Source organism: Hesperophylax consimilis, chromosome 5 (genome assembly GCF_061612785.1).
Source record: "Hesperophylax consimilis isolate HC1 chromosome 5, BYU_Hcon_1.0, whole genome shotgun sequence".
NCBI lineage: Eukaryota > Metazoa > Arthropoda > Insecta > Trichoptera > Limnephilidae > Hesperophylax > Hesperophylax consimilis.
In genome coordinates this window covers 19,265,148-19,292,322 of record NC_142840.1, presented here as the reverse complement: position 1 = coordinate 19,292,322, position 27,175 = coordinate 19,265,148, and the positions used below count along the sequence as shown (strand labels likewise).

The 27,175-nt window shown below is 33.0% G+C and overlaps 1 protein-coding gene across 1 annotated transcript in view; it reads right to left on the bottom strand.

The window, feature by feature from the left end:
• The window catches only part of LOC149423609 (protein kinase C-binding protein NELL2-like), a 118,417-nt gene extending 108,503 nt beyond the window's left edge, over positions 1–9,914 (bottom strand). The window contains exons 1-2 of the mRNA XM_089632270.1: positions 9,820–9,914; positions 9,481–9,674 (exon numbers count right to left, since the gene is read on the bottom strand). Coding sequence (XP_089488396.1) covers positions 9,481–9,674; positions 9,820–9,914 — 289 coding nt within the window. The remainder of the gene's footprint in view (positions 1–9,480; positions 9,675–9,819) is intronic.
• Positions 9,915–27,175: the final 17,261 nt, after the last annotated feature.

Sequence of the window (27,175 nt, the reverse complement as noted above, 5' to 3'; positions counted from 1 at the left end):
TGGACTGAATGAAGGATTATTTATTGATAAAGTGTCGTAATATTTTGAAAACTGTTTTTCATTCAAGAATAAAGTAGATACAGGAATAATAGGAAGCCTCCAAAAGAAAATTATATATTTTTCTTCGTTTGTTCACATTACCAAATGTGTATTTTTATTGAGACATCAAAACCGATACAAATTAATGATGTGTTTGACCTTTCATGAAATATTTTTTGTATCTGATAAAACACTAATGACGAAATAATTTTTCATTTACGATAAAATAATTTATGACAAACACCGAGAAAAAATTGCGTTCTTATTAGGTTCATAGAATACCTGATTTGAGACAGCCGACATATCAATTTTTTAAAGAATTTAAAGTCAATTGAATCAATCTTAACCCAACCAGTTTGCACCCAACCCAATGGTGGACATGAAAGTAATTATAAACAAAAATAGTGAACATATGTAACAATAACAAATAAATTGATTTTCGTATCCTACTACAGCTTAATATTATTTATTTAGTAACATCGTAGCTCATGGGACAGAAATCGTTCGTTCCCCAATAATCCAATAAATAACACGTGACAGCGATTCCCCATTATAGTGCAAAAGATGTGATCTAGTTATTCAATACTGTTAGTGACATAATACCGACGTAATCCTCTCTAATTCATCTCACGGATTTTGGGGTGGCTCGGGGTTCCCCGACCACCCCCGGACACCCTGCGATACCCCGGGTCGGGATTACCCACATTACCCCATTATTATTAGGCCTCTGTAAATGGGACTGGGGTAATGCGTTTGCTAATTCTGTTGACAAATGAGCCGATTCGGTATTCATTGGTGCAATTGGAAGATTTGCATTGCTGCATTTAGTGCAATGCGCCGTTGCAATGAACATTGTAACACCGAGACTAACAGTGCAATTATTTGTTGTTGATTTATAAGCTAGATTTAATATCTCTTAAGTGCTTTTGTGGGTAGTTAAATGAGTATAGAACTCATTTTTAAATCAAGCAATTAATGGTTTTGTATTGTATTATTTATTATATATTATTATACGCCACGTGAATGGGTGCTGGGCCCAAGCTCAACAGTTTTTCTTAATTTCTTGTTTTTTTAAACTATTTTTGGATTTTCTTGTATCTCAAAAAGTTCACTGGATTCACGTAATTGTTGTTTTTATTTATTTCAGATCTCGTCTATTTCATAAAAATTTCTTTATTCAAATAATTACTGTTTTTTGAATAAAGAAATTTTTAAGAATTTGCAGACATGAATTTTTATGGATTTATATATATTTCCAAAAAAAAATCCTTATTTTTTTTTTTTGTTCTTTTTTTTAAAAAAGATAGACAAACATTCCCGGGTTACGAATAACCTGACAATATTTGAAAATCTCCGACTACCACCACAGTAAGCTGAAAATGTCGCTTGTGTTGTGATGGAGGACGTAGCCAGCCGAGGAATTGAACACACTACGCCTGGTTGGGACCCAAACGCGATGTCAACTCGGCCACCGACCGGTCGGTTCGTTATATTTACACATCTATTGTACAATCAATGTGTATACCTATATGAGACGTGTGGGATTTGCACTAACTTCCCCACATATGTATTTTACAATCAATGTGTATGTGTATACCTATATGAGACGTGTGGAATTTGCACTAACTTCCCCACATATGTATTTTACAATCAATGTGTAGTGTATACCTATATGAGACGTGTGGGATTTGTACTAACTTCCCCACGTATCTATTTTACAATCAATGTGTATACCTATTTGAGACGTGTGGGATTGCACTAACTTCCCCACATATCTATTTTACGATCAATGTGTACACCTATATGAGATGTGTGGGATTGCACTAACCTCCCCACATCCTCGAATAAAAAATATTAATATTATTATTAGAGTTAATCCAGTTGGGTACCTAAACTTATTTTCATACAAGAATTAAATTTAGTTTTGATGCTAAAATACTGAACCAAACTGAAAAAAAATCAAAAGGTACAGCAAATATCTAGTAATGATATGTGCTATTTTATTATTTTTTAATAATAATAACAATATTTGGATGATTTATATAGCGCCGTTTTTGTGTCATCAATTAACCTCAAGGATGCTTTTGTTTTAAATAACAAAATATAGTATAGTAATAGTTTATTAACGAAATAGAATTTTGGCTACTTTGTCTATTATTCTGAGTTAATTCATTATAAAAAATAATATTGCCCTACTTTCTCCGCAAATATAAAAAAATATAAAATAAAAAAATACTGAAAAATCATTTTGATGGGCCTAAATTTAACTTTAAAAATAATATTTTTTAATTTTGATCCAAAAAAGCTCTTTTATAATAAATGTTTTTTAATTATACTATAATGATTGGATGAGATTATTTTTATAATAATTACTATTAACTCACAAAAAAATAAATTTTATTCTAAAATCATGATTAAATGAATTCTTTAATGGACTATATTTAATAATTTAAAACACAAACAAATGAACATGTATCCGTGCGAGATATATGTGTTTTGCCCTAAAATACAAATTTAAGTTTTGTATGAAAAACGCCATACTAAACATTATTATATTCATTAATTTAAATACTATCACAAGTTTGACATGTCTCATTATGATATGTTGTGACAGCTGAGAGCTTTTACAATATGTATTTTTTTATTACCGTTAGCATTTATAATATTAAATAATGATTGAATATAAATAGTTCTCATGATGTCATTCAAATGTAGGTATTTGTACTTATCAACGACTTTTATTTGAAAGTAAAATAATTACTCTTTAAAAATAACTCAAAAATAATTTATTTCTTCACTATAATTAATAATGGAAATATTAAAAAATCAACCCATCTAAACAAAGTTTTTACTATAGTTATATTAATTTTCCTACACAGGAAATGGAGTCGACAACTATACCAACCTCGCTAAATGCCGATCGGGTAGGACCGAAATTTATTTCGCATATTAACTGCTGTAATTTCATCCAATTTCAGTGTACGTAATTGCCACCAAAAGTTCATAGAATGTTTGATCGGATGTCGAGAATTAGGTTAATTTCATTCGTTCATTCATTTCCGAAAACAAAAGAGAAATTCAATTAGATGTATTTGTAAAGGTTAATTATAGATACAAAGCTTTTAAAAAGTTTGTTCAAGAGTAAAGTCTTGTCTACAAGGATAATCCAGTCTTTGCTAAGATTATATCACCAATGTTAGGGTTTAATTGTTATGAAATTAAATTAAATTTTAAACATTAATTTTCCGATTCCAGTTGAAATGAAAGGGAACTATACTTGGACGCCAGCTTACCCAATGTATTATTGGAAAGCACGAACACCTACATTTCACGAAATTGATAAAAGGTGCAAAAGATCTACACGCTTGATTATGGTGACACGTTTGTGTGAAATGCTAATTTTACTGATTTCCACCCAGTTTTTCTCGTCGCCGTCTAGACATCGGTACGCCACGTTAATCTGCACGCAACTGCGTAGTAGAAAACTGGGAGGATAAAACGTGACAAAGTAACAAAACGGGCAATGCAATCCTATTCTTCAGATGTAATTGAATTGGGTGTTAATAAATTTAGACACTTTCTACTCGGTGGTGATTTTTTCATTATTTTTCTAGACGGTCGCTCGATGATCTGCACCCATTGGCGCAAGTCGTTTGGCGGCAATTTTCAAAAGGCGTTGCAAAAAATATCTGGGCCATTTCGTAATCTAAAGCCCTATTTACACATGTGATAATGGGACAAGATACAGAGAGCTCTTTCTGAAGCGGCCATCGTTCTTTATCTGGCAATACCCGGGCTAATTATTTACATGCAGTGTTTTGTTCAAGGATAAATAATGTCGATTTGAATTGGTACCCCGTGGTCCAAGGAATAACAACATTCGATGTAGGCACTGTATTATTTTTTTGATAGTTATTTCATTAGCACGAGAAAAGATTTTGCTAAAAATGAATCCTTGAAATTGTTTTTTTTTTATGAATACGGTGGTCAATTTTAATTATGAAAATGATTTCTGTCCTCTACGACTCTACGCCGTTTAACCAGATTACATCAAGTTTGGTAAATTATATCTGTGATGATTTATATTGATTTAAAACGCGATCAGCTGTTATTCGAAATCAACTTTAAATAATAATTAATAAACATAACTTTTCGTTATTTAAAATAACTGAAATACCCTGTCAAGTTAAGAATTTAATAAATTTCTCAATAAAATAATTTGCATGGCATTTCCTAGCTATTTTGATAACATACAACATCTACAGAAATTTGATTTCAAAAACATCATTCATAGAATTATTTTACTGGCTTTATAGTAGTCATCCTAGTGTTGAAATTATAAAAACATTTCTAAAAAAAAAAAATTTTTCAACATTGCAAAAAATAGGCAGTTACCGGCATATGCAAAAAAAAATAACAAAGCCTTTGAGATTTGCAATTTACTTAATATCATCGACGTATTTACATTTGAAAGAAAAATAATTTTATGTTTCATTTTATGCAATAACATGTGTTTGTTATCAATATTATTTATTACAGGAAAATGTTTATTGTTAAGATACCCATCAGGTTATTGTTGATTTGATGATAAACAGAAATAAACTATTTTTGAAAAACATCAAAGGTAAACCGAGAAAGTAAACAGCAGGAATTCAAAACAACTCATATAAGCAGGTATGTATGTACACATATATTAAATAAATACCCTTGGATATTAATAAACATTGCATTTATGAGTAAGTATGGTGGGTACACATTTTTTAATGTTGCAGAGTTAGTTAGGATGCCCGGTTTGAAAATGCAGATAGCAAAGTAAATACAAGTTTAATAACAAAAACATTTTTTATGTTCATCGAGAAGAACTTAATTTAAAAATTCAGGCTGGCACCTCTCCGGGTTTGACCCGGAGTCTACGGGTTTGCATGGTGCATGTCCGGGCTACGGGTTTAACATCAATATCTCCGGGTCAGACCGGCCGGTGGTAACAAAGCGACAGACGACTGAGATGACCATCACGGCGCGGAGCGCGTGACTGTATGACTGAGTGAAAGCATGATGAATTTCACGGTGTCAAAATAATGAGAAACATAAAGTTTTTGAGGCCTTCTGATCAGGATCAATTAAAAAAAGAAGCCAATGAAGTTTACAGGAAAACTCTTGAATACATAAAGAAATATTATGATTTTGAGGATTCTGTATTCAAAATCTTTTCCAAATTCGATCTAACAAGTGCAGTCGAAGATACTGTGGAAGCTGTCGAATCACTTGGTTTGAAAAATGTCGACGAAGATAACCTTCACCGAACTGCCAAAAATAATTGTAAATTTTTTTTCAATCCCTATAAGCAATGCTTTTGTTGAACGCGTCTTTTCTTTAATGGGAAATTTGTGGACAGACGAGCAAAACTGCTTGTCAGTAGACATGGTGAAGGCAGAGTTAATTGTGAAGATTAATTATTAATTAATATGAATTGCCAAGAATTTTTGAAGTTTTTGAAGAAACCTGAGCAAGAAAAGATGCTTAAACAATCCCTTCAGAATGAAAAATATAGTTTTAAGTGTCAAGCTGGTCCAAGTCAGCTTAGCACTAGCTAGGTCATTTATATTTAAAAAAAACATTACCTTTGTTAATTTACCATGACATTTTGCCTTTATTAAATAATTTACACTAAAAAAGTTTTATTTTAATAAAAAAAAACTATATTTCAAAAATCTCCGGGTCTACTGTTTTTGAAAGGTGGCAGCCCTAGCTACACGTTGAGAATACAGTATTCAACTTATACGTGTTTTCAATAACATAAACATCGGAATGCACTGTTGTCACTTCAGATCGTAGATACTAGCTGTCACTAATATCCCCAAATAAAGTAATATTAAAAGTTTGTTGTACTTTCATTCATAAATTACAAACATTGATGACGTCAATTCAAAATCAACGTCAAAAAACGAAGTACCAGTCATTTGAAAATTTATGCACATCGATTTTTTTTCGTTTTTAAAAACGAATGATAAACATTATGTCGGGATTAGAATATCCTAAAAATATTTGAAAAACTCGTACTACCATCATTAAAGCGGAAGATCTTGAAGATGGAGGACTTAGTCAGGACCCAATACGCTTGTCGTATCATGTCTTGGCCTCTTTCGGCGTATCGCTCGCTAGCGATATGCTGAAATGTGCCAATCCAAGCAAATATAGCGTGCTTATAGTGTGGTCTACTGGTCTGTCATGCTTAACTGACTGACTAAATGTTGGCTTTTATCGCAAATAAAAATTCGCAGTCAATAATCGTTCAGCTGCATATATATTCATTGAGGAGGCAGCTCGACTTTATGGCTTCGGTCGACTCAAAATTTCACGTGACGTAACAAAAAGAATAAAAGTGAATTAGGGGAGCTTGGAGGGAAGGTGCGCACTGCACTGTACACTGCACCGCACACTTCACTGCACGGTGAACACGCGATGCTTTAATAGCGGGACTCGAATAATAGACTTCCATTGAACAGAATACTGATCTAGCCATTTTATCATGAACCAATCCTCTAAAACCGACATGCCCAATGGAAATGAACTACATTACTTTCAATTTCAATATTAACCAACCAAAATATAAAATATATTTGATGATTGTAGTTTCTTCGGTTGCTCTTGCATTATTTGTAATGGTTTTTGACCTACAATGCGAAAGAGTGGGAGTAAAAACATTAAAGTTTCCAGGGAAGCTATTATATTGTTTTATTTTCATTTAACTTGTTACGTGGCAGAATTTTTTGATTTGAGTAACTAAGTATGGAAGTTAAATTGATTAAAATCCTGAAAAAACGTGATGGCATGCCATTTCCAAACTATCAGTACATTCAGAATATATGTGAACATGTGATTATCCTAATAAATATAAATACAAAATGAGAAAATATAGAATTTTTATGAACACGTGTTCCGACATCCCTATAACATATTCGTGTTTTACCGAGAATTTTTTAGTAACTCTGACGATACATTCATTAAAGGCCTACAGTCCCGTTTTTAACAGGAATACGAATAAAAAAATGGTTTATGGGTGTGTAATAATCATAATCTGTTTAAATACTAGAATCATTTTCAAAACACAGCTAACGGAGTAGAGAGAGGTTCAAACTACTTTAAAAACCAAATATGATTTAAGATTTTCACGGCCAAAAGTATTTTTGTTATTTTTTGTTGGGGTGTTATGCCGTGTTGCGCTAACTCCTTCTTTAGCCAACGTTTCGGACAGCATTTTAGCGTCATCATCAGGGCAGATATGTCACACATAATTGAGTTAGCGCAACACGGCATAACACCCCAAAAATTTTAACAAAAATACTTTAAAAACCGTTTGAAACGGCACCTTTCAGTATTGACAACGTCTTAGGACGGGATGACCCCCATGACGGATTGGCCAGTTTTTTTATTAGTGATTATGAAAATAATAGTAATTCACTTAGAAAAATACTTTTAGGCACAGGAGTATTAAATAAAGGTAAATATATACTTAACCGATGCACTTTCAGTAGGCACAGATTATGAAAAATACTCTTCGTTTCAACTTAACTATTATAAGAAAAAAAAACTATTTAGGTCTAGAGAAAAATTCGATTTTTTCCAAATTCAAAATTTCCCTGATATAATAACTTATCTATCGCTATTTTGTATGGAGTTATATTTGTGAAAGTTTTTTTACAATCTAAATACCCACAAATAACTTAATTAACCCAAAAAAAATAGTTTTTTCTTGCAGTAATTATTGTTGAAACGAATTGTAGTTTCCATAATCTATGCCTGAAATTGCAGCGGTCAGGTAAATAATAAAAAATCCTTCATTATCAGATGAAAATATTTTAATAAAAAACTTTATTTGTTACCTAGTGTTGAAGAATATATAGGATACGATATAACTAAAAAGAAAACCAGATATAATCGGATGAAGACAGGTGCGAAAACTAATGAAAAATAAGGATACGATGTAACCAGAACTAATACCAGATATAACCAGAATAAGACAGGTGCGAAAGCTAATGAAAAATAAAATGATGTAACACTAATTTAAAGATAGTAATTATTAAATAGTGTTATATTATGATTTAATTATAATTAATTCAGACGAAAGCACAATGGCCTCCGCATTTGAGGAGACCATTTTCGGGAGGTCGCGGGATCAATTCCCACTCTACCCAAAAAATATATCTTCAAATCTAGTACATATTAAGTTAAGATTAGTAAACCTTTAAAAATGGCTTTCAGCTGTGGTAATTAAGATAGCTAAATAAATAAAGTCAATGATATAAGGATCACTCACTACGCAGGTAAATGTTCAACTGTCAAATTTATATTCTCTAGTGAATTAGTGCACAGTGTTTGGTGAATACATCGATTTGTCTTAACTAATTAGTTAAAGCCATTAATTAATCTAACAAGCACATTAAGGGTAGAATTCTCTTTGGCAAGGGGATGAACATATTACGTAACATCGTATTGTAAAAGTTTTATACTTGCGATAACACTAATTTCAAAGGGGGCTGATGGTTTGTAAATAACAAGTATAATTTGATGACAGTGTATTGTTGATTTGAGATATTAATAAGAGGTTCGTTATTTCACATCGACGCGGTAAAAAAACATTAAAGTTATGAATGCGGAACAGTTTTCATATTAAACGAAAAGTTTTACGTAATACACTTTGAAGTTTATTAAGATTAGGGAATGAAAATTGTTGTGGTTATCCAGAGGTGTTGAAAATTATGGACTACATTAACACTTAAAATAAAAAGATCTGTCATAAAAAAAACAGTAAGTAAAATCTTACTTAAAATTCGGACTAGAATAAATTGCACACATACCTAATATTATCATTTATCGGCCTAGCAAAAAATTGATAGTGCCTTGAAAAAAAATTATAGACATTTTGATATTGTGAACCAACGTACAAAATTTACGTATTTTGCAATATTTAAAGTAAAGGGTAAATTTTCAGAAATTCAATATCTACCAAATCAGTTATTTTACGAGACTATAAAAAAGATTTTTGAAAGATTTGGAAAATTTTCACTAATGTAGGTTATGACCGCAACAATCAGTCAGTCTACAAAAAAGGTTTATTACGAACTTTTATGAACATTTGAGTGAAACGTTACATGAATATTTTTACTTATATTAATTGCAGTTATGTGGAAATTATGCAAATTATAATAATCCGTTCATTTTTACTTATATCGTGTATCATATAATCTGTCGAAATACTAATTTTAAGGGGTAAAAAAATATTTTTAAATAACTTGTTAAAATAAGGTTTTAAAATTTTCAAAATCAAATGTCGCATGGTCAATTTGTACATAACAGTCCATTGATTGGTCCGTTTGGGCAGGGGGAAAATTGGATAAGAGAGTCGGCTAATCGATAAGGGGTGGGGGGTGCGAGACTTACCGGTGGTCGGCCGCAGGCAGCAAGCCACAGCGACCAGTAGCGCCAGCAGGCCGGGCATGTCTCTCCTAGCGCGGCCGCATTCTCGGGCACCCGCGGCACGTGCGCGCGCTGCGGCTCGGCGCGGCAGACTGAACCCGGCCGGCGCGCGCTCGATACTCAAAGCCTGCCCGCACCGCGCGCACCACAAGGGGTGCCTGTCCACTAAAAAGAAAGCACATCACAAAAAGAGATAAACCAAATACAATGCACAAAAAAATCTTGCATACTTTTGAAGTAACTTTTTTATTGAGTGCCTTGTATTCGTAGGTTTTTCTTCGTGTTTTGGAGATGAGCACCCACCCCTCCCGCGGCGGCTTTTCCCGCTCCTCGCATTCCCCCCCTTGCGGAGGGTTAGTCCCCCACTCCTCCCCGCCCCCAGAGCGGCCGCACTGCATCGCACGTGACCCGGATTGTAGTGCAGCGGAGACTTTTTGAAAATTCGAAAAAGGAACGCGGGAAAGCGTGGCGCCGTTTTTCCGGAAGCTGTGGGCTTCGGTACATTATTTTATTGTATTTTCATTCGCTTTTTTGCTATTGTTATCGACGTGCTTATTTATTGCTTATTAACTTCGGGAAAGAGCTTTTCGGAAGCTCGCTGGTTAAATGTGCAATTATTGAATAGAAAATACAGTACACGGGAAGTACGTTGTACTTCTCTGTCTGGAGATTCACGATTTTATTATATTATATGTATTTTTTATCAGTCACGTAGATTTCAAAGAAATGAAGTAAGGAAGGTCTCTTCCTGTGATATGTCTTAATTCTAGTAAAAATCTTTGTAAAATAAATAATAAAGCTCAGCTACAAAATTATGAGAAATAGATTAAGTAATAGTTTGATTTTATATCCCTCCTCCCCTCTTTTAGATTTCGCAGCATCCTCAACGGACTACGTCTGATGTGCCCACAATGAACTGGGTTACTATGCCAAGTTTTAACTCTCGCCTCTACGTCTTAAAGTCACTTGAACGTACAGGAAAATCCACATAATAACCATTACAAAGATTACCTCATCTGACATAGTGCCAGTGGCGTGCATTAATTTTTTTTTGTATATTATCACCCGAAAAGATATTCATTTTTTATTCATTTTAATTTTATACAATCTATACATATAAATTATATTTTTAAGAATCAGAAATTTTTTGTCTTTAAAAAACCTATATTTAATATATTATGCCTTGGTCCAATCAACGCTACAATATGGTATCATTAGTTGGGGATCCACATACAAAACTAACCTTACTCCAATAGAAGTGGTACAAAGGTTAATAATTAAAATAATATTACGAAAACCTTCCGAATACCCAACGGATCGATTATTCGAAGAATTTCAAGTGCCTTTATTTAAAGATCTTTATATTAAAAATGCACTAATTCAAATCATAAAAGAAAAAGACAAGTATCAATTTCTAACTGAAAACCGTACTAGACTTAAATATATTTTTCCATGCCCAAAATTAAACACTTCCTTTGCACAAAATTATTACACTTACCGGGCAAGAATTTTTTTCAATCGACTACCTGAAGAAATTAGAAACATTAATGATAACATCAAAATAATAAACACTGTAAAAAAATATTTTAAAGACAAACTCACAAAAAATAAAAATGTTTCCAATTGAATTAATCTTTAGAATAACTCACTTCATGAAAAATAACTCACTTCATTTAAATAAGTTTAAAATCATTTAATTTTTAATTACTTACTTATTGCAATAAAACAATGTACACTCCTCTTCCAGCCACAAGCTAATGCTTCTATGGAAGAGGGGTCCTGAAATATTTTATCTTATATTGTAACAAACAAACAAAAATGTACTTATATAATAAATGTAATAAATAAATAAAAAATAAAAAAATTTAAAAAAATGTTAATTTGTTCAAAATTTTAAATCTGAAAGTTATTTACAGATTGATTTGAAATTTTGACTGAACTGAACTGTATTTATATATTATTTAGATGTCACATGCCACAGGTAAAAACGTGTTTTTTTTTTTAATAACGCCATCTGTTGGATGTAAAAGCAACACGCACTTTTGTTTCTCTATCTGCACAGACTGACAGAGCCACTTCTCCGCACTCTCACTTCCCGGCGCTACCAACCAAACAAACAATCGTGAAGAAGTTACTGGTAGGTCCCTGTTTATTTACTAACAATATTTATACATTACGTTATGATTTTCAACCCCTCAATAATTTTTTTTTTCATTCTCTCATTCTGGATGTAAAAATACTAAGCATATTGAATTTGAGGACGAAAAACCACGGCACGCCAGTGGTATCTACCCCCCTTTGTAGACTGAACATGCATGTACCTACTAGGGTTTAGCCTGTTTTAAAACATTGTCTCAACCTCCGACAATTCGACGGCCTCTGTGGTAGAGGGGTAAGGCTCTCGACTAGCACGCTAGAGGTTGCGGGTTCAAATCCTGGCGTACACAAGTAAATTTCATTTGAATAATTTGTGTAATTTCGCCAACTATGGTAATTTTTTAATTAACCTTTCTAACTGGTGCGGTGCAGACTACCGAACATGTGGTCAACGAATGCCCGCTTCATTCATTCCCCGGCGGGATTGATGAGGTCCACATGGCGACGCCTGAGGCCCTAAAATGGCTCGCAGATCTAGATGTCCCCCTCTGACCCCCCACCATACAAAAGAAGAAGAATTTCGCCAATTACTCATTAAAAATAATTTACAGTATATTTGCTGCACGTTCCTGAGGGGAAGATACTCTCAGTATCGCCCTGGTGTAAGACCACCATTCAGAATTGAAAATTTGCTTGAAATGGCTTTGGCCGTGTTTGGTGACCAAATCTAAATATCCAGGTACTTTTCCACCCTCGTCTACTCTATATCCTTCCCCTCCTCATTATCTTCAGCCTCACAACATACCTCAACCGAGGATACCATAATTGTTATAGATACGATGCCATGATTGGCTCCAGACGGTTGGGGGCAGTTGGGTCTCAGGCAGTGCGGTTTCACATAAAAAAATGTAGCGCTGCTTACTTTATTACGGTGACCGGATAAATCATCACAATGATAATTCATCACATCTTTAAAAAGTTATTTAAAGTCATGGAAAGTGATGAAACAAAAACTTTACTAACTGGGTTAAGTAGGTTAGGTTAGGTTAAATTTCTTTTTTCATCGTTTCTAATGACTTTATATCACTTTTTAAAAGTGTGTTGAATTGTCACTGTGCTGAGTTATCATGGAACCCTTTATTACTAACCCCCTTCCTAATAAACGTGTTTATTTTATACAACTGATAACCGACAATGTATGTACGGTAAACGGTTGTTTTTCAGGTGTGTAAAACTTTTATTAAAATTTTAAAGGAATCGACTTTGTGATCACACAGTGTAGCTTTGAACCCGCTACCTTCCCACTTAAAGCCAAAAACATAACCCACAACTCGGATCATATCGAAGCCCGCAAGGCTCCATGAAGGTCATCGGTTGGAATATTGGTATTGTAATTATAATTAAATAAACGCAATAAAGAATAATAGCCACAAAAATAAATATAATGTTTACCACGACAACATTATGTTTATAACGCGATGTTTTTGATAAGGTACGGTTTTACGACTGAGAAATGAGGTGATCGATAGCCCGGTGGGTAGGACGTTTGATTAGCAGTCGGACTAGCCGAAGTCCGGTACTCAAAACGTAATAAAGTAGGTGATAATCAAATCAGTCAGACTAGCCGAGTTCAGTAGGTACTCACAACGTAATGGGAGTAGGTGATAATCAAATCAGTCAGACTAGCCGAGTTCGGTACTCACAGCGTAATGGAAGTAGGCGATAATCAAAAGCAGTCGGACTAACTGACTTCGGTACTCACAGCGTAATGGAAGTAGTTGATAATCAAAAGCAGTCGGACTAGCTGAGTTCGGTACTCACAGCGTAATGGAAGTAGACGATAATCAAAAGCAGTCGGACTAACTGACTTCGGTACTCACAGCGTAATGGAAGTAGTTGATAATCAAAAGCAGTCGGACTAGCTGAGTTCGGTACTCAAAGCGTAATGGAAGTAGGCGATAATCAAAAGCAGTCGGACTAGCTGAGTTCGGTACTCAAAGCGTAATGAAAGTAGTTGATAATCAAAAGCAGTCGGACTAACTGACTTCGGTACTCACAGCGTAATGGAAGTAGTTGATAATCAAAAGCAGTCATGCTAGCCAAGTTCATTACTCACAGCGTAATGAAAATAGGTGATTATCAAAATATTGTCAGGTTTTCGAAGCCCGTAAGTATTTTCTTTAAACAGAGATTTTCGAAATCAGATGGTATTTTTAATTTATTAAGAATCACTTTAAATTATTGTTAATCCGGTTAAACACGGGATTGCAAGCCATTTCCTGAGAAACTTTTAGTAAATTCCTAATATATTGGATCCCGTGATCATGATAAATTAGCAATACTCATATTTCTCCGTGTAGACAGTAATTTTAATCTTATTTTGAACGTCAAGTGTGCCAAATTTCATCAAGGCGTATCAAAATTCTTCTTGTGTGAGAATAAGAGATCTTCCTTCTCTTGTGACGGTCAAGTATGCAAAATTTCATCAATCTCGGAATAATTCTTTTAGGAGTTTTTCGAAATCAGATTTTGACAGTAGTCTTCCTCTTATTTTGAACGTCAAGTGTGCAAAATTTCATCTCGAAGTTTAAAAATTTTGCTTTTAGGGGTAAATTAAGGGGATTGGGTAATTTTTGGAAATCTCATATAGACAGTCATCTTCCTCTTATTTTGGAGGTCAAGGATGCAATATTTCATCAATCTCAAAATAAAATTGCAGATTTGTATAAAAAAAAAAACAAAAAAACGTGGCCACGTAGTTCCCCGCCGCGCCGCCGCCTCTACAGACATTCCTCTTTTGTAGATGTTTTTGCATTGGAAATCAGAAACAAATTTGAAACAACTACTTACCGTAAAACTCACTTTTTATGCGCGTATTTATGTGCTGGCCGAGTAGCCGAAGGTGCATTTAGCAGGCCAAATCCAGTCCAGAATCAGGGTGTTGGTTGCTATATTTGTTAGTCTTTATAAAAATGCTAAAACTCTAATAAAAGCGTTGACAAGAACAAATTAACGGTCTTGGGAGAAAACAACGAGATTTAAAAAATGTAATTAAATCAAAATATTATACCAAAGTACTTAATGAAAACTTGAATAAGCCACAACGAACCTGGAAAACGATAAATTCCATTATATCAAATAGCTCGCAAAACCTAACAATAGCTTGTAAATCTCTAGTCATAAATGACAAAGAACTGCATTTAACACATTTAAAAACGTCTAAAACTGATGTAAATACGATCTACACGGAACCTCAAGCAATACAGTATTTTAACATGATCAGGACAAATAGAAAGGGAATCTTACGTCACTTCTAATCTAAAATCTAATTTAAGGCGGTAGCTGGTTTCGATGGTGTAACCTCTCTCCTACTCAAAAACAGGTGGATTACCTCGTATTCTTAATAAATCTCTCTCTCTCTCAAAAAGGTAACTTTCCAGAAAAACTAAAAATTGAGAAAATTTTACCTTTACATAAAAAAAAATTCCACAATTATCGTCCAATCTCTATAATTCCAGCCATCTCTAAAAATTTGAATATGTCATAAAGAAAGACTATTGAAATATCCAACACAACAAAATTCTCATGTCAAAACAATACGGTTTCAGAAGATGGTCTAACACATAGGACGGGTTGTTTCGGAGAATTTTAGCAATTCATCAAATTTCAACGTTCATTTTCAAGTTCTGTGAAAGATATTTTCAAGTTCTGTTTTATTTCAGTTCTATCAAGCAACTAGCCTATAATGATATAAAAAACAGAACTTGAATAGGACTTTCACAGAACCCAAAAATGAACGTTGAAAATTGATGAATTGTTCAAATTCTCCGAAACAACCCATCCTAAATGTACAACTCTCGATTTCATATCGAATCTAATGCTTTAAAAACATATAAAAACGAAAATACGTAATCTTTTCGTTTTGTGTTTTGTCTTATTTCTTTCTCTCTCCTTTTCTATCCCCTGTATTTGAAATTGGGCATGGTCTATTTTTACCAATGTATTAGTGGGTAAGTACCTTTTTGTAAATTCCTACCTTGGCTTTGTGCTTATGTGTATATCCCTGTTACCTTTTTGTTTTTTTCTTATTTGTTCTACTTAACTTCCCTTTTTCTACAATTGTACTCTTTCGTATGTGAAACTTATAATTTTGATATTAAAATACCAATGTAAAATTGTTCCTATTAAGTACTACCTATGTATTGTAAGTTCCTGCTGTCCTACACGATGAGTTTTATAACTCATCGGGATTGCTCTAGCAAGAAATAAAACTTAAATAAAATTTAAAAAGAGTAGTTTCTTAGATAGTTAGATTTAAAAGTTTAGAGTGCAATAAATAGTATAGGAATAATTTAAACAAAACAAGATCATATTTTTACGTCATTATTTTATATAATAAAAAATTGTGCATTTCAGATTATTAGGAAAATTATGTACAATTAGTTAAGATATGTAAATATTTGGTAGAAAACAGTGAGAAACAGATCCTTATGATATCAGATGAAAATAGTAAAGGTCCTTTGCAGGTACTATTTTTTTCACCTTTTGCTATTTCTTTTCATGATGAATTACAGCATCCTATATAATTAGTCCAATATATTATATGTAGTCTTTCAATGTCACTCACTTTATCAGTACACTATAAAAGCTTGCAATCACAAAATTTTCCAAATTCATTACTTTTAATTTTTTCATATATCCTTCCCTCTTCTCCCATTATTTAGAAATTGTTTTTATAGATGAGAAACGTGTGTCAATTTATTATTATAGTATTTCTTGCACGGGTGATCTAATTAAAAATTGTCGATCTGAATTAAACGGTAGGAACAAATGCTGATTATAGTATTTTTAGTTTTGCGCTTCATTTCGTGTAACGTAATCAGATAGGTGGAAACCTAGATTCTAAATGTGCCGATTTGTTTATTATGGTGATGCCGCGCAGTAAGTAACCCACTGTTGTAATAATAATAACAATCTAAACGATTTCTGTTTTTTGTGTCAGTATTCAAATCATCTTTGGATGGAATTTGAATGTAGATCATCAGAATTTATATTAAATGTTAAAGGTAACCTACATTAACATCTATTGATAATTCTTCCGCCTACCGAGGTACTGCAGTGCTACGGAAATTTTCATGGAAGGATGAGATTTTCAAAGTACTTCTGAGCACTTCTAGGTCGCCGCATGGAAGCTTATGGCGCAGACTACGCCACTTTAAAAATACCATCATTACTGTCAAGGCTGCTCGGGCAAAGTTCCTTTGACCCCCTGAAAAGGCTCTCTGTTTTCCTATTTTTTATTTCTTTTTTCATCTTATGTTCAAGAAAAAAAATATTTTACAAGATCCAATATGACAGCGTTTAGTACAAATAAACTATTAATAATCAGTAGTTTTAATTAAATTAAATAATTTAACACTGTTTTTAATTACTAACTAAGTGTTAATACAAATAAAAAAAACTGTGTTTCATTATTATTCACTTGGGGTGAATTGTTTCACAGAATTTGAATAATTCATAAAGTTTCGAAGTAAATTTTTGCTTTTGTTTAAGTTTTTTGAAACAACTGGCCAATAATAAATATAATAACAGAACTTTAAAAATAATTTAAAGTAATTTTAAAAGTTAAGGTTCCGTAATAATTGTTCGAAAAGAAGTAGGTTTGAAAGGGAGGTATGTAAATTCGAATGTTAGAATGTTATTATTAGAAAACGATTATAATTAATTGGCGTAAGCAAAACTATTTAATAAAGCATATCTTATTTAAATTAGAGTGAAATTCTCTCGACAAATCAGCCTTTAAAGAAATACTGAATCTTTTCATGCCTATAATAAGTAAAAAAAAAAAAAAACTAGCTGTGTTTTTTATTTTATTTTCGGAGCATATTTTGCGATTTTTTCTGCCGAGCGAATTTGATGTAATTACCTTTTCAACTCGGCAAACCAAGCTTAAAAACTTAAGGTGTTGGTATTAGAGAGAAATATGTTATTTTTCGGTAGAAATTCGGAGTATATTTTCCGCGATCGTATTTTTCCATGTTATATCTGCTTTTTAACCCCCAACACTTATCTAAGTATTCATAAAATAGGGGTTTTAAGGTTTCAGAGAATATGCGCGAATCGTCCGGGGTATCGTAACGTTCATAAACTCCAAACATCCGACGCTGTATACTCCCTTGGCGGCCGTAGATTCTATTTAGGCCTGAACTCTAAACTTCCCACTTACCCCGAAGGAAAGTTGGGGTACCCTACCCACCTCACAACCCTTAACTTGCGATGTAAAATAATACAGCGTTAAATAATAACCGAATTGAGGGGTGTTGTGTTTGAGACGCGAAGGTCATTAATTAGGTAGCCTTAAAAGTAAAAAGGACATAATTAATTAACGTGTAATATTTCAGTTTTCCGTGTCATTACATTTGTCGGTTTGATATTTGATTAGCATAGTTTTAATGATGTGGAAAACTAAACAGGTTTCACAAATTAATTAAGTTTTGTGTTAGTAGATACTATTTAGATTAGTAGTAGGTATTAGAGGGTTGATGACTTTATTTGACAGGGATTCATGTTCAAATTAGTCAGAAAAGCAGGGAGTCGATTATGAAAAACAGTGAACAAAACCGGTAACAAATTTCAGGGTTTTTTATTACTCTTGTCTGCGATAACGTTATTTTATTTCTCAGCTATTTTATTTAATCTACGAAAAAATAATATCATCTATTTTTCTCAATTCAAATATTTACGCCTCAGATAAAATTGGGATACATCTTTTGCATAAATAAAAATGTTCATTTGTTAAAAATTTTAAATCCGAAAGTACTTCATCGATTGCTTTGAAATGTTTACACAACGTTGCTTTTGAATGCGCGTGTTGTTATATATTATATAGATGTCACCTGTGTCAGGTGAAAACATGTTTTTTTTATCTGCGCTATCTGTTGGACGTAAAAGCAAAACGCACTATTGTTTTACTGACTGAGCCACAGCAACGCGTGGCGGGGTACAGCTAATTTATAATAATATTAAAAATAAATGTAATATTAATATTAATTATTATATTATTATAATTTGAGGTTTTACTTAATAAGATTTGCCACAATCAAAATATTTAAGAAATACATTAAAATAAAATTGTTCTTTATTTTTAAATACGTAATACGTTTTTTTATGCTCGGAAATGAACACTGTTTGATTCTTTTTTTCAGGATATCTATTTCCCAGGTTGTGTATTTATGATGGGCACTGTAGGTACATTCGAAGTAATATTTGAGTTTGCTTAAGGCCAAAAAGAGATCATTCAAACAATATTTTTAACCAAAATTCTTTTTTCAGAAGGACGTGCACAAAATACAATAATATATTTTCAGACGCTGATATTTTTCATTTATCCTTAGTTCAGTTAAATGCATATTAGAAAAAATTATATCGAATTGTTAATTACGTGCCCTCTCCCCCTGCTGTGTGGAAGATACCTAAGATATCTCAGTTATTTTCAATATGGTGTTTTGATGTTTTTCTGGTAATTTTTTTTTCTGTATGTGACATGAATTTTATGTGGAAACATCACTGGTTAATGCAACATTTAAAATTTAATTATTTATATAAAATTATAAAACTGTTTGTTTCACCAATAAACTAAAATAATATATAAATTAAAATATTCCTAGCATTTTCATTCAATTTCAGACTTACAATCTTTACAATAAACAATATAAAACATGGACTAAATATATAGGTCGGGAGTCTGATTAGATAAACATAATTAAACAGTACGATGCAGGTAGTAATTTGATCCATTGAAGTAATACCATTGTTATTTTCACCGCATTGCTTTGAATGTTTTATTATTTTAATGACTGTGTCTTCTCTTTAGATTAATTGCGTTTGAAATGTGATTTGTATTTTTTAATTCTCCAAACATAAACACGGACCGCTCGTTTCCTGATAGGTGCTTTTATTAATACGCCTGCATTTTTTAATTTCACTTACGATATCACAATCCAGACGTTTCCATAAATATAATACGATTCTGGCGTTTGAAGTTTGATATCTTATTTTTTATTGCAAGACAATACCGCCACGCTTTACACCTGCCGAGTGGTATCTGATGTTTAAGGGGACAATGCACATACAAACAATTCCTATTTTCTCTTTCACGTGTGACTTTTATAAATCGAGAGTAAGTAGATATGTCTTGTTGAATTTTGTATTTTTAAAGAGAATTCACTTTTTCGTTTTTTACCTCCGAAATAATTTGAGTTAAATAAATTGACGGCCTCCGCGGTCGAGGGGTGAGGCTATCGGCTAACAATCCGAAGATTGAGGGTTCAAATCGTAAGTATACTTGCAGCACCTTCCAGAGTGGAAGATACTCTAAGTATCGCGCTGATGTAAGACCACCAGTCAGAATTGAAACGTTACTTGAAATGGCTTTTGCCATGTTTGGTGACCAGATCTGAATACCCAGGTACTCCATCACCTTCTTCTTCCCCATCTCCTTCCCCTCCCCACCACCTTCAGCCTCACAACATACCCCAATTGGGGATGCCGTGAGGCTTAAGGTAGTATGTTCCACTCTGGAACGTGTAGCAAGATTATTATTTATTATTTATAGTATACTTGCGGCATGTCACACTCGGACTGAGAGACGGACGATCAGAGGGTTGGGAGCAGTCGGTAACTCTTTCGCGGTATTCACATAAAATAAAATAAATAATATTTGAATGATTAGTACAGAGCCGTTATAGCGAAACAATAATGAATGCATGGATTTGTACAGAGCCGTTCTAGTGAAACAACGATGAATGCATGGATCTGTACAGAGCCGTTCTAGTGAAACAATAATTAATGCATGGATTTGTACGGGGCCGTTTTAGTGACACAATAATTAATGCATGGATTTTTTTTACAAAGCTCTCCGTTTTTAGCAGATTTATTGATGCTAAATATGAACTTATCTAATTTTTAGATAATTTGACTTAGATCCCTTAAATAGTCCCCTCTAATAATATATATGTAGATATGAGGGAGGTAAGTCAGAAAAAATATTGTACTAAGTTAAGAAATTATGACTGCATTCCCTGAAACAACTAAGGAACCTATTTTAAAAAACATTGAACTTTTAAGTGCAATTTGACATTTAAGCTACGACAGCAGAAGCAAACTTTAACACCGTCCTTTATTAATCTTTCTCTTCCCATATAAATCTAGGTGTCTGCCTACCTACCTAAGTTTATGCGACGCTATGCAGAATAAAACTAGCAAACATGGATTTATAAATATATATATTTTTTATTATTATTTATTAACCTATAAATTAACATACATTTTTTAGTAAAATCCACCTCACTAGGCTGAGCCTGTTCCGAGGTGGCTGGAGTTTGATCTAATTTTAGATAATGCGAATTTACATAGAATCAAAGATATAAATAAAATATATGTATATAGAAAAGATAAATAAGAAAGATAAATAATTAGAAAGATAAAATTTAAAAAAAAAAACATAAGAAATATTGAAAATACAAATAAATGAATGAGAACAAAATAGAAAAATTCAGGCGTGGAGTGTGCTATAATTTATGGTATTGTATTTGTGTTATCTGTCCGCAGTATACAATGCCTTTGTTGACTATCCATATGTGGATTTTGTGTCTTATATTTACATTTGTTGCCAGGTCTTTAATTTCTTTTTCCATTAAATTTAAAATTATTGGGGCCAGATTATGAAAATGTCTTTGTCCATAGGTGGTATTTATCTTCGGGGTCATGTGTTGATGTCTGTTTCTTGTTTCGTAATTGTGTTGTATAGTATGATGGTTAAGTTTGTCTTTTTGGTAATATACAGTTATAATTTTTATGTATAGTTGCTGTATGTTCAGTACGGTGAAGTCCTTAAATAACTGTATTGTCGAGAATCTGTAAGGTTTTTTTGTGATAACTTTAATTAAGGCTTTTTGCACTTTGACAAGAGGGTTATATAGAGGGACCATATTAGTTTTAGCAGCACCACCCCAACCAATGAACCAAACCTTATGAAATATCTGGAAATGAAAAGTGGGATTTTAAAAAATTAATAAAATTCTTCTTTCTTATGTATTTTATTTTTATTTATTTAATAGATTTTTCTATTGAGAATACGGAAAAGCCATAAACAAATTTGAAAACTATACTAGTACTATTAATAATAAAGTCGCGCTATAAAAATAACACGATTTGTCATTTATGTACCGCGATTTTTATATTATTTTTATAAAACTTTATAATAAAGTTTATTGTTAATATAACCGCACTGGGTCATATTATTTAACTCTAACGTTTTTGTTATAAAAAATGTTTTAAAGTGGCTTTTTTATTTTTGAATTAATTTTTTTCTTTTAATTCTCACTTACATATTATAAGATAACTTTGTGTACGGGAAGGTCGGTTATAAGTTAAATATTTAAATTTTTTTTAAAATTATGATTTTTTATATATTTTTATTTTTCTGGCCATCTCCATTTTGCAAAACTACCCCTGTTTAATTTTAATTGTAATGAACACGCCATGCTCAAAGCGGCTATGATTCATCGGGACTGATTTTGCTGACAGTTTGCATGTTGCTTGTTGCTATCTCTGTGGAAGTGTAGAACAACCTACAGATATAATAAACACGTAGTACAATCAGGGATGTTCAGCTCCCGCCTACTCCCCCCCCCCCCCACTCCCCCCTACTCCCCCTACTCCCCACGGCTAATATTAGGTTCATTTATTTATTCTCACTACCAATATATTTATTATTAGATACAATAAAAAAGAATTTTAAAATTTATTTCGTTTTTCGCGATGTTAGATAATTGTATGATTCCTATTATTTCTTACACCGTCAGGTAAGACTTCTTGTAGTCAGTGGCGTACATTTTACGTAGGCTGAAAAGCAGTAAGACACCTTAAGCCCCACATACCTAATTTCTACCGATTTATAACAAGTTTCTCGTTAACGTTTCTCGTTAACGTTTCTCGTTAACGTTTCTCGTTAACGTTTCTCGTTAACGTTCTCGTTATTTTTAAGAAGTTTTTATGTTCCAAAAAAAAAATGTTAAAAAATTCCTAAATTCTCTAAATTTGGACAGTTTTTTATGTCACAATCTAATTAAAATTTTATGCTCAAAAATTTCTTCATTCTATTTTCAACCTACCCCAAATGCATAAATAAAAATACTATCTTTTTATTGATGGTATTTTTAGCTAAACCAAATGGGATACATCATACATCGCTCAAGTCACTCTAAAATGAGCACTACATATTTTATTAACATATCACACATTTTTAAAGGTTACAAAAGTATTCTGTTTTATGCAATTATAATCGAAAAGACTACAACCTAGCCTTAGTCATAGAGCAATGCACGCCACCGACTTGTACCTAATTCTCCTTGCAGGAATTACATTATTTCCGTAATATGGGGCGGCTACAGAATCGGGGAGAGACAATCATTGCGAAAATCTGCAATAATAATTCTCGTTACCGCTCAGAAATTACTCGCCTCCTTTATTGATTTTTTCGGGTAACGTGAGTACAATAATAATATAATAGTAATAATAATTTTTATTCCAAGATGTGGGGAGGTTAGTGCAATCCCACAAGTTCCATATATACATATTTTTTTTGTAAAAAAAAATTAAATGCAAAAATAGATAAAGGAAAGAAAATGTTTAGCTATACCAAATGGGATACATCATATCGCTCAAGTCACTCTAAAATGAGCACTACTTATTGTATTAACATATCACATAATTTTAAAGGCTACAATTTTAAATAAGTCTCAAGTTAGTTGGTTTTGAGTTACATTCAAACATATTGTCGGTTTTATGAAGCCATTTTAAAAATATTTTCAGTGGTGGAAAAAAGAAGTAGATTCACTTTATATATTCCTAAACGATTATAATAGTTTCGTGTCATCCATGTTGTATTAATGTTGCATTCATGTTGTTCAAGTATATCAATATATTCCGAAACTTATAATAAACGATCTAGCATTTTTTACGAAATTGTTGGGGATTGTGGCATCGTCGTAATACGCTTCAAATATATGTAATTCAGTTGAAATAAGCTTATAAAATCACGGTAAATCATGGTAAGTCGTTTCATTCCAAAAGGTTAATTGTTTCATTGTATTTGTTTTTTCACTCCATTACTACATTTAAAAAGTAAATATTTCAATAATTTACTCGGACAAAAAAAATCCAACCCAAGTGTTTTTTTATATAAAAGTTATTTAGTTTCAAAGTTGAAAATTGATCAAACTCACCCCCAATTTAGGGTACTTTTAATTTAGTCTGATAGTTTTACTTACCGGGGAAAAGCAGACAAGATCGAGACTGCTTTTCGGCCAGCTTGCGTATCGGATCGATATAATATGTAAGTCAACTTGAACAAATATTCCAGTCAGTTTTTTTAAAACCAATTCTGGTGTAGTTCAAATTCAGATTTTTTTTCCACTTGAATGTTTTTTGGAGGGCTGCTTATTAATCCGAGTTTTGCCAGCAAAAAAAATGGTTGGCATTTAAGTCATAGCCGAAAATCATCAAAAAAGTTTTTTTCCCGGTTTTCTTTATTATAACTCAAAAACTATCAACTTTGGGAAAATATTACTTATTTAAAATTATTTTATTTATAGAGCGGAGACGGTTTACATATAGTTACCATGATCACATGTGATATCTCCCATTTTATCTCATTCCTTTAACAGTCACCCAGTCCCTTTTATACAGTTCACCAGGGTTGTTATTGAATATGTCTTCTGGTTCCACAGGGTGTCTTCCCAGGTCTCATCTCTCCTCTTCAATCCCCTTTGGTTCCCTGAAGGCCCCACAAGGGAAGAGTTCACTGTGGTGGCCTCATCTCTCCTCTCCACTTGGCTCCCTAAAAGTTACACCAGGGGAAGAGTGTATAATCTCTCCCCTCGACTCCTCCTTGGTTCCCCGAAGGCCCCGTGAGATCTAGTGTTTCTAACATGTGTGTTAGTTGTTATTTCTTGTGTTTTGTATTTATGAATGTAAAGGAGTATTGTTTTAGAGTAGAGTTGTTTAATTGACATAATGTTAAGATTGTTTAATGTTTCGTCAGTGGTAATTCTTACAGGTACTTTCAGAATAACTATCATAAACTTTTTGGGTTTTAATAAATGATTTAAGGATATTGTCATTCAATTTATTTCATATGTAAATCTAAAGTCCAGTCGAGGGGGGCGGCAGTCAGCATTGACAGGGTTAGGAAGCAGATAGGGAGGAAGGAAAGGTAGCCAATAATTATGATGAATACAAATCAGCACAAAAAGCTCACAATTTTCCTAATTATTTCATGTACCTACGGATATTAAGAAATTCGACCGTTCGATCTGCCACTGATCTTGGCCGCTTTTAGGATGATGGTCCAAAATCAAACTACATCATCGGTGTTTTTCTCGACATCCAAAGATAACAAGACCTCAAACAAACCATAAAGTAATTCACCATGATCATCTTCATCACTATATAATTATCTATTATTCGGTAGTAGGCAATAATAGCTAATTAAGGCCGTTTAACAGGGCCTTAAGTTTATTCGAAATTAATTTACATTGCGAAATTCATTTTTATGTTTTAATTCATTTTTAATTTCCTATCAATATTTAAAACAGTATGGACGTGTGGGATTGCACTAACCTCCCCATATCCCGGAAAAAAGAATTATTATTATTGCAAAAAATGTTCTAACCCTCAGACAAGAGAAATTATATTAGTGGAGATCAGTTGTGATGGGAAAATTCTGGGGAGTGAATTTCAAAAATTTAGATATTTTTACAGGGAACATTTGCCATCTACGTACTATGTACTTCACATCTATGGGTAAGGCTTGACACAATTAACTTTGAAGTCGGGGGAGTCGCTAAAATAGATTTTATGATAAAAATAGTTCTTCGGCCGCCAGCAAGTTAACCATGTCAAACTTTAGAGATGCGGAGTTGACAGTAAAAGGAAAATGTGCGCACTGCGCGTGTCTGTTTGGCATCCATCACCATTAATGATCATAGAGTCATCGTTTAATTTTTGACACGGTGCAATCAATTCCAAAGTACAGTCAAACTTGGTTATAACGAGCACGAGGGTACCGATTAAATTTGCTCCTTATTTTTATAATGGTTTTTTAAAAGTCGTACGTACCTACCTACCTGCCTTTACTATCAGTACATTAAATTTTCAAAATACGAATAGGTAGGTACATTAATGTATATTTCTATGAGTTGGTATTACATATAAAAAAGAAAAATATCAATGATTGTTTTGTTCGCTTCCATGCTTCTCTATCATCACCTGGTTCAAGGCTTCCAAGAAAAATATCACTAAATTGTATATCTTATTATCACTACCTTATGCGTACTGTACCTACCGCTAGTAAAATCGCACTTGTCTGGTTTGTTTTGGTTTTCGGCTGTAAAATTTGACTGGTCACAAATCAGTGATGCACAACCCGCGCCTCATTCTTGCGGCCCGCATGTCAATTTCATACGGCTTACTTGGCTATAGAGAAAAATCAAAATGTTTGGGGTAATTCTTGAAAACCCAGGCTGAGAACATTTTTTTATGAAGTTTTGGTTAATTTACGCTGCATTTCCTAAATGGAACCAAATTTGAAGAACCGGGTTGCATAACATGAAATTTTAAAAAAATCAACAGTAACCTTAACTCTTGGATTTTGCTGTCAACCACCTCCCCATCAAAGAAAACAAATAAAAATCCAATTGTAGGTAGCGACCTGTTTGAAAAATAGGTAAAGTGGTCCCTCTGCCGAAAAATGTGTGCATCACTATCATAAATTTACCCCATTCCAAAACACCTTCATAAACATATTTATTGGTTTTAAACAAAATTGACGATGAGTTGCAATACAAAATGAGACGTACAAAGTGAACAAATTAGCGAAGCTCAAATTTCGCATGACTTTCGCAGATTTTATGACAATTTTACATTGTATCCGATGGATATCAATGGTTCACATCAGCCAATAATCTTTCAGCCGATAATCTTTCACGGGTAGTGCCATAAAAATATGAATCTGTCCCTAACGGGATAGAAAATTCCTGCCAGCCGCCGTTGTGCGCCAGGCAGCCAACCGGCACTACGAAAATAATACCCAATAATTTTTTAGACCAAACGGCCTATTCATGAATTCAGAAATTGTGTTACAAAATTATTGTTCGGTATATCAGTGAATCGACCTCGATAACAGTCAACAATTATATGAAGACAAGAGCCCTGGCAAGTTAAGCCTGGTGATTCAACTACTAAAAATTATTGATATACCGGGCCTTACATGATTTATTTCAAAACTTTTTTTTACTATGCCGCACTAGCCAACTTTACATGATTATCACTCTTCTGCATTTCACTTTGGATTTCAGAATGCATTTTAAAAAATTATAGTAGTTATAAATTCTTCGTCTGTTCGCAAAAAGTATACCCAATTTAAGATACAAAAGAAAAAATATTAATCAACTATTGTATTGATAACAAACTTATACCATGGTCTGTTACATTAAAATTT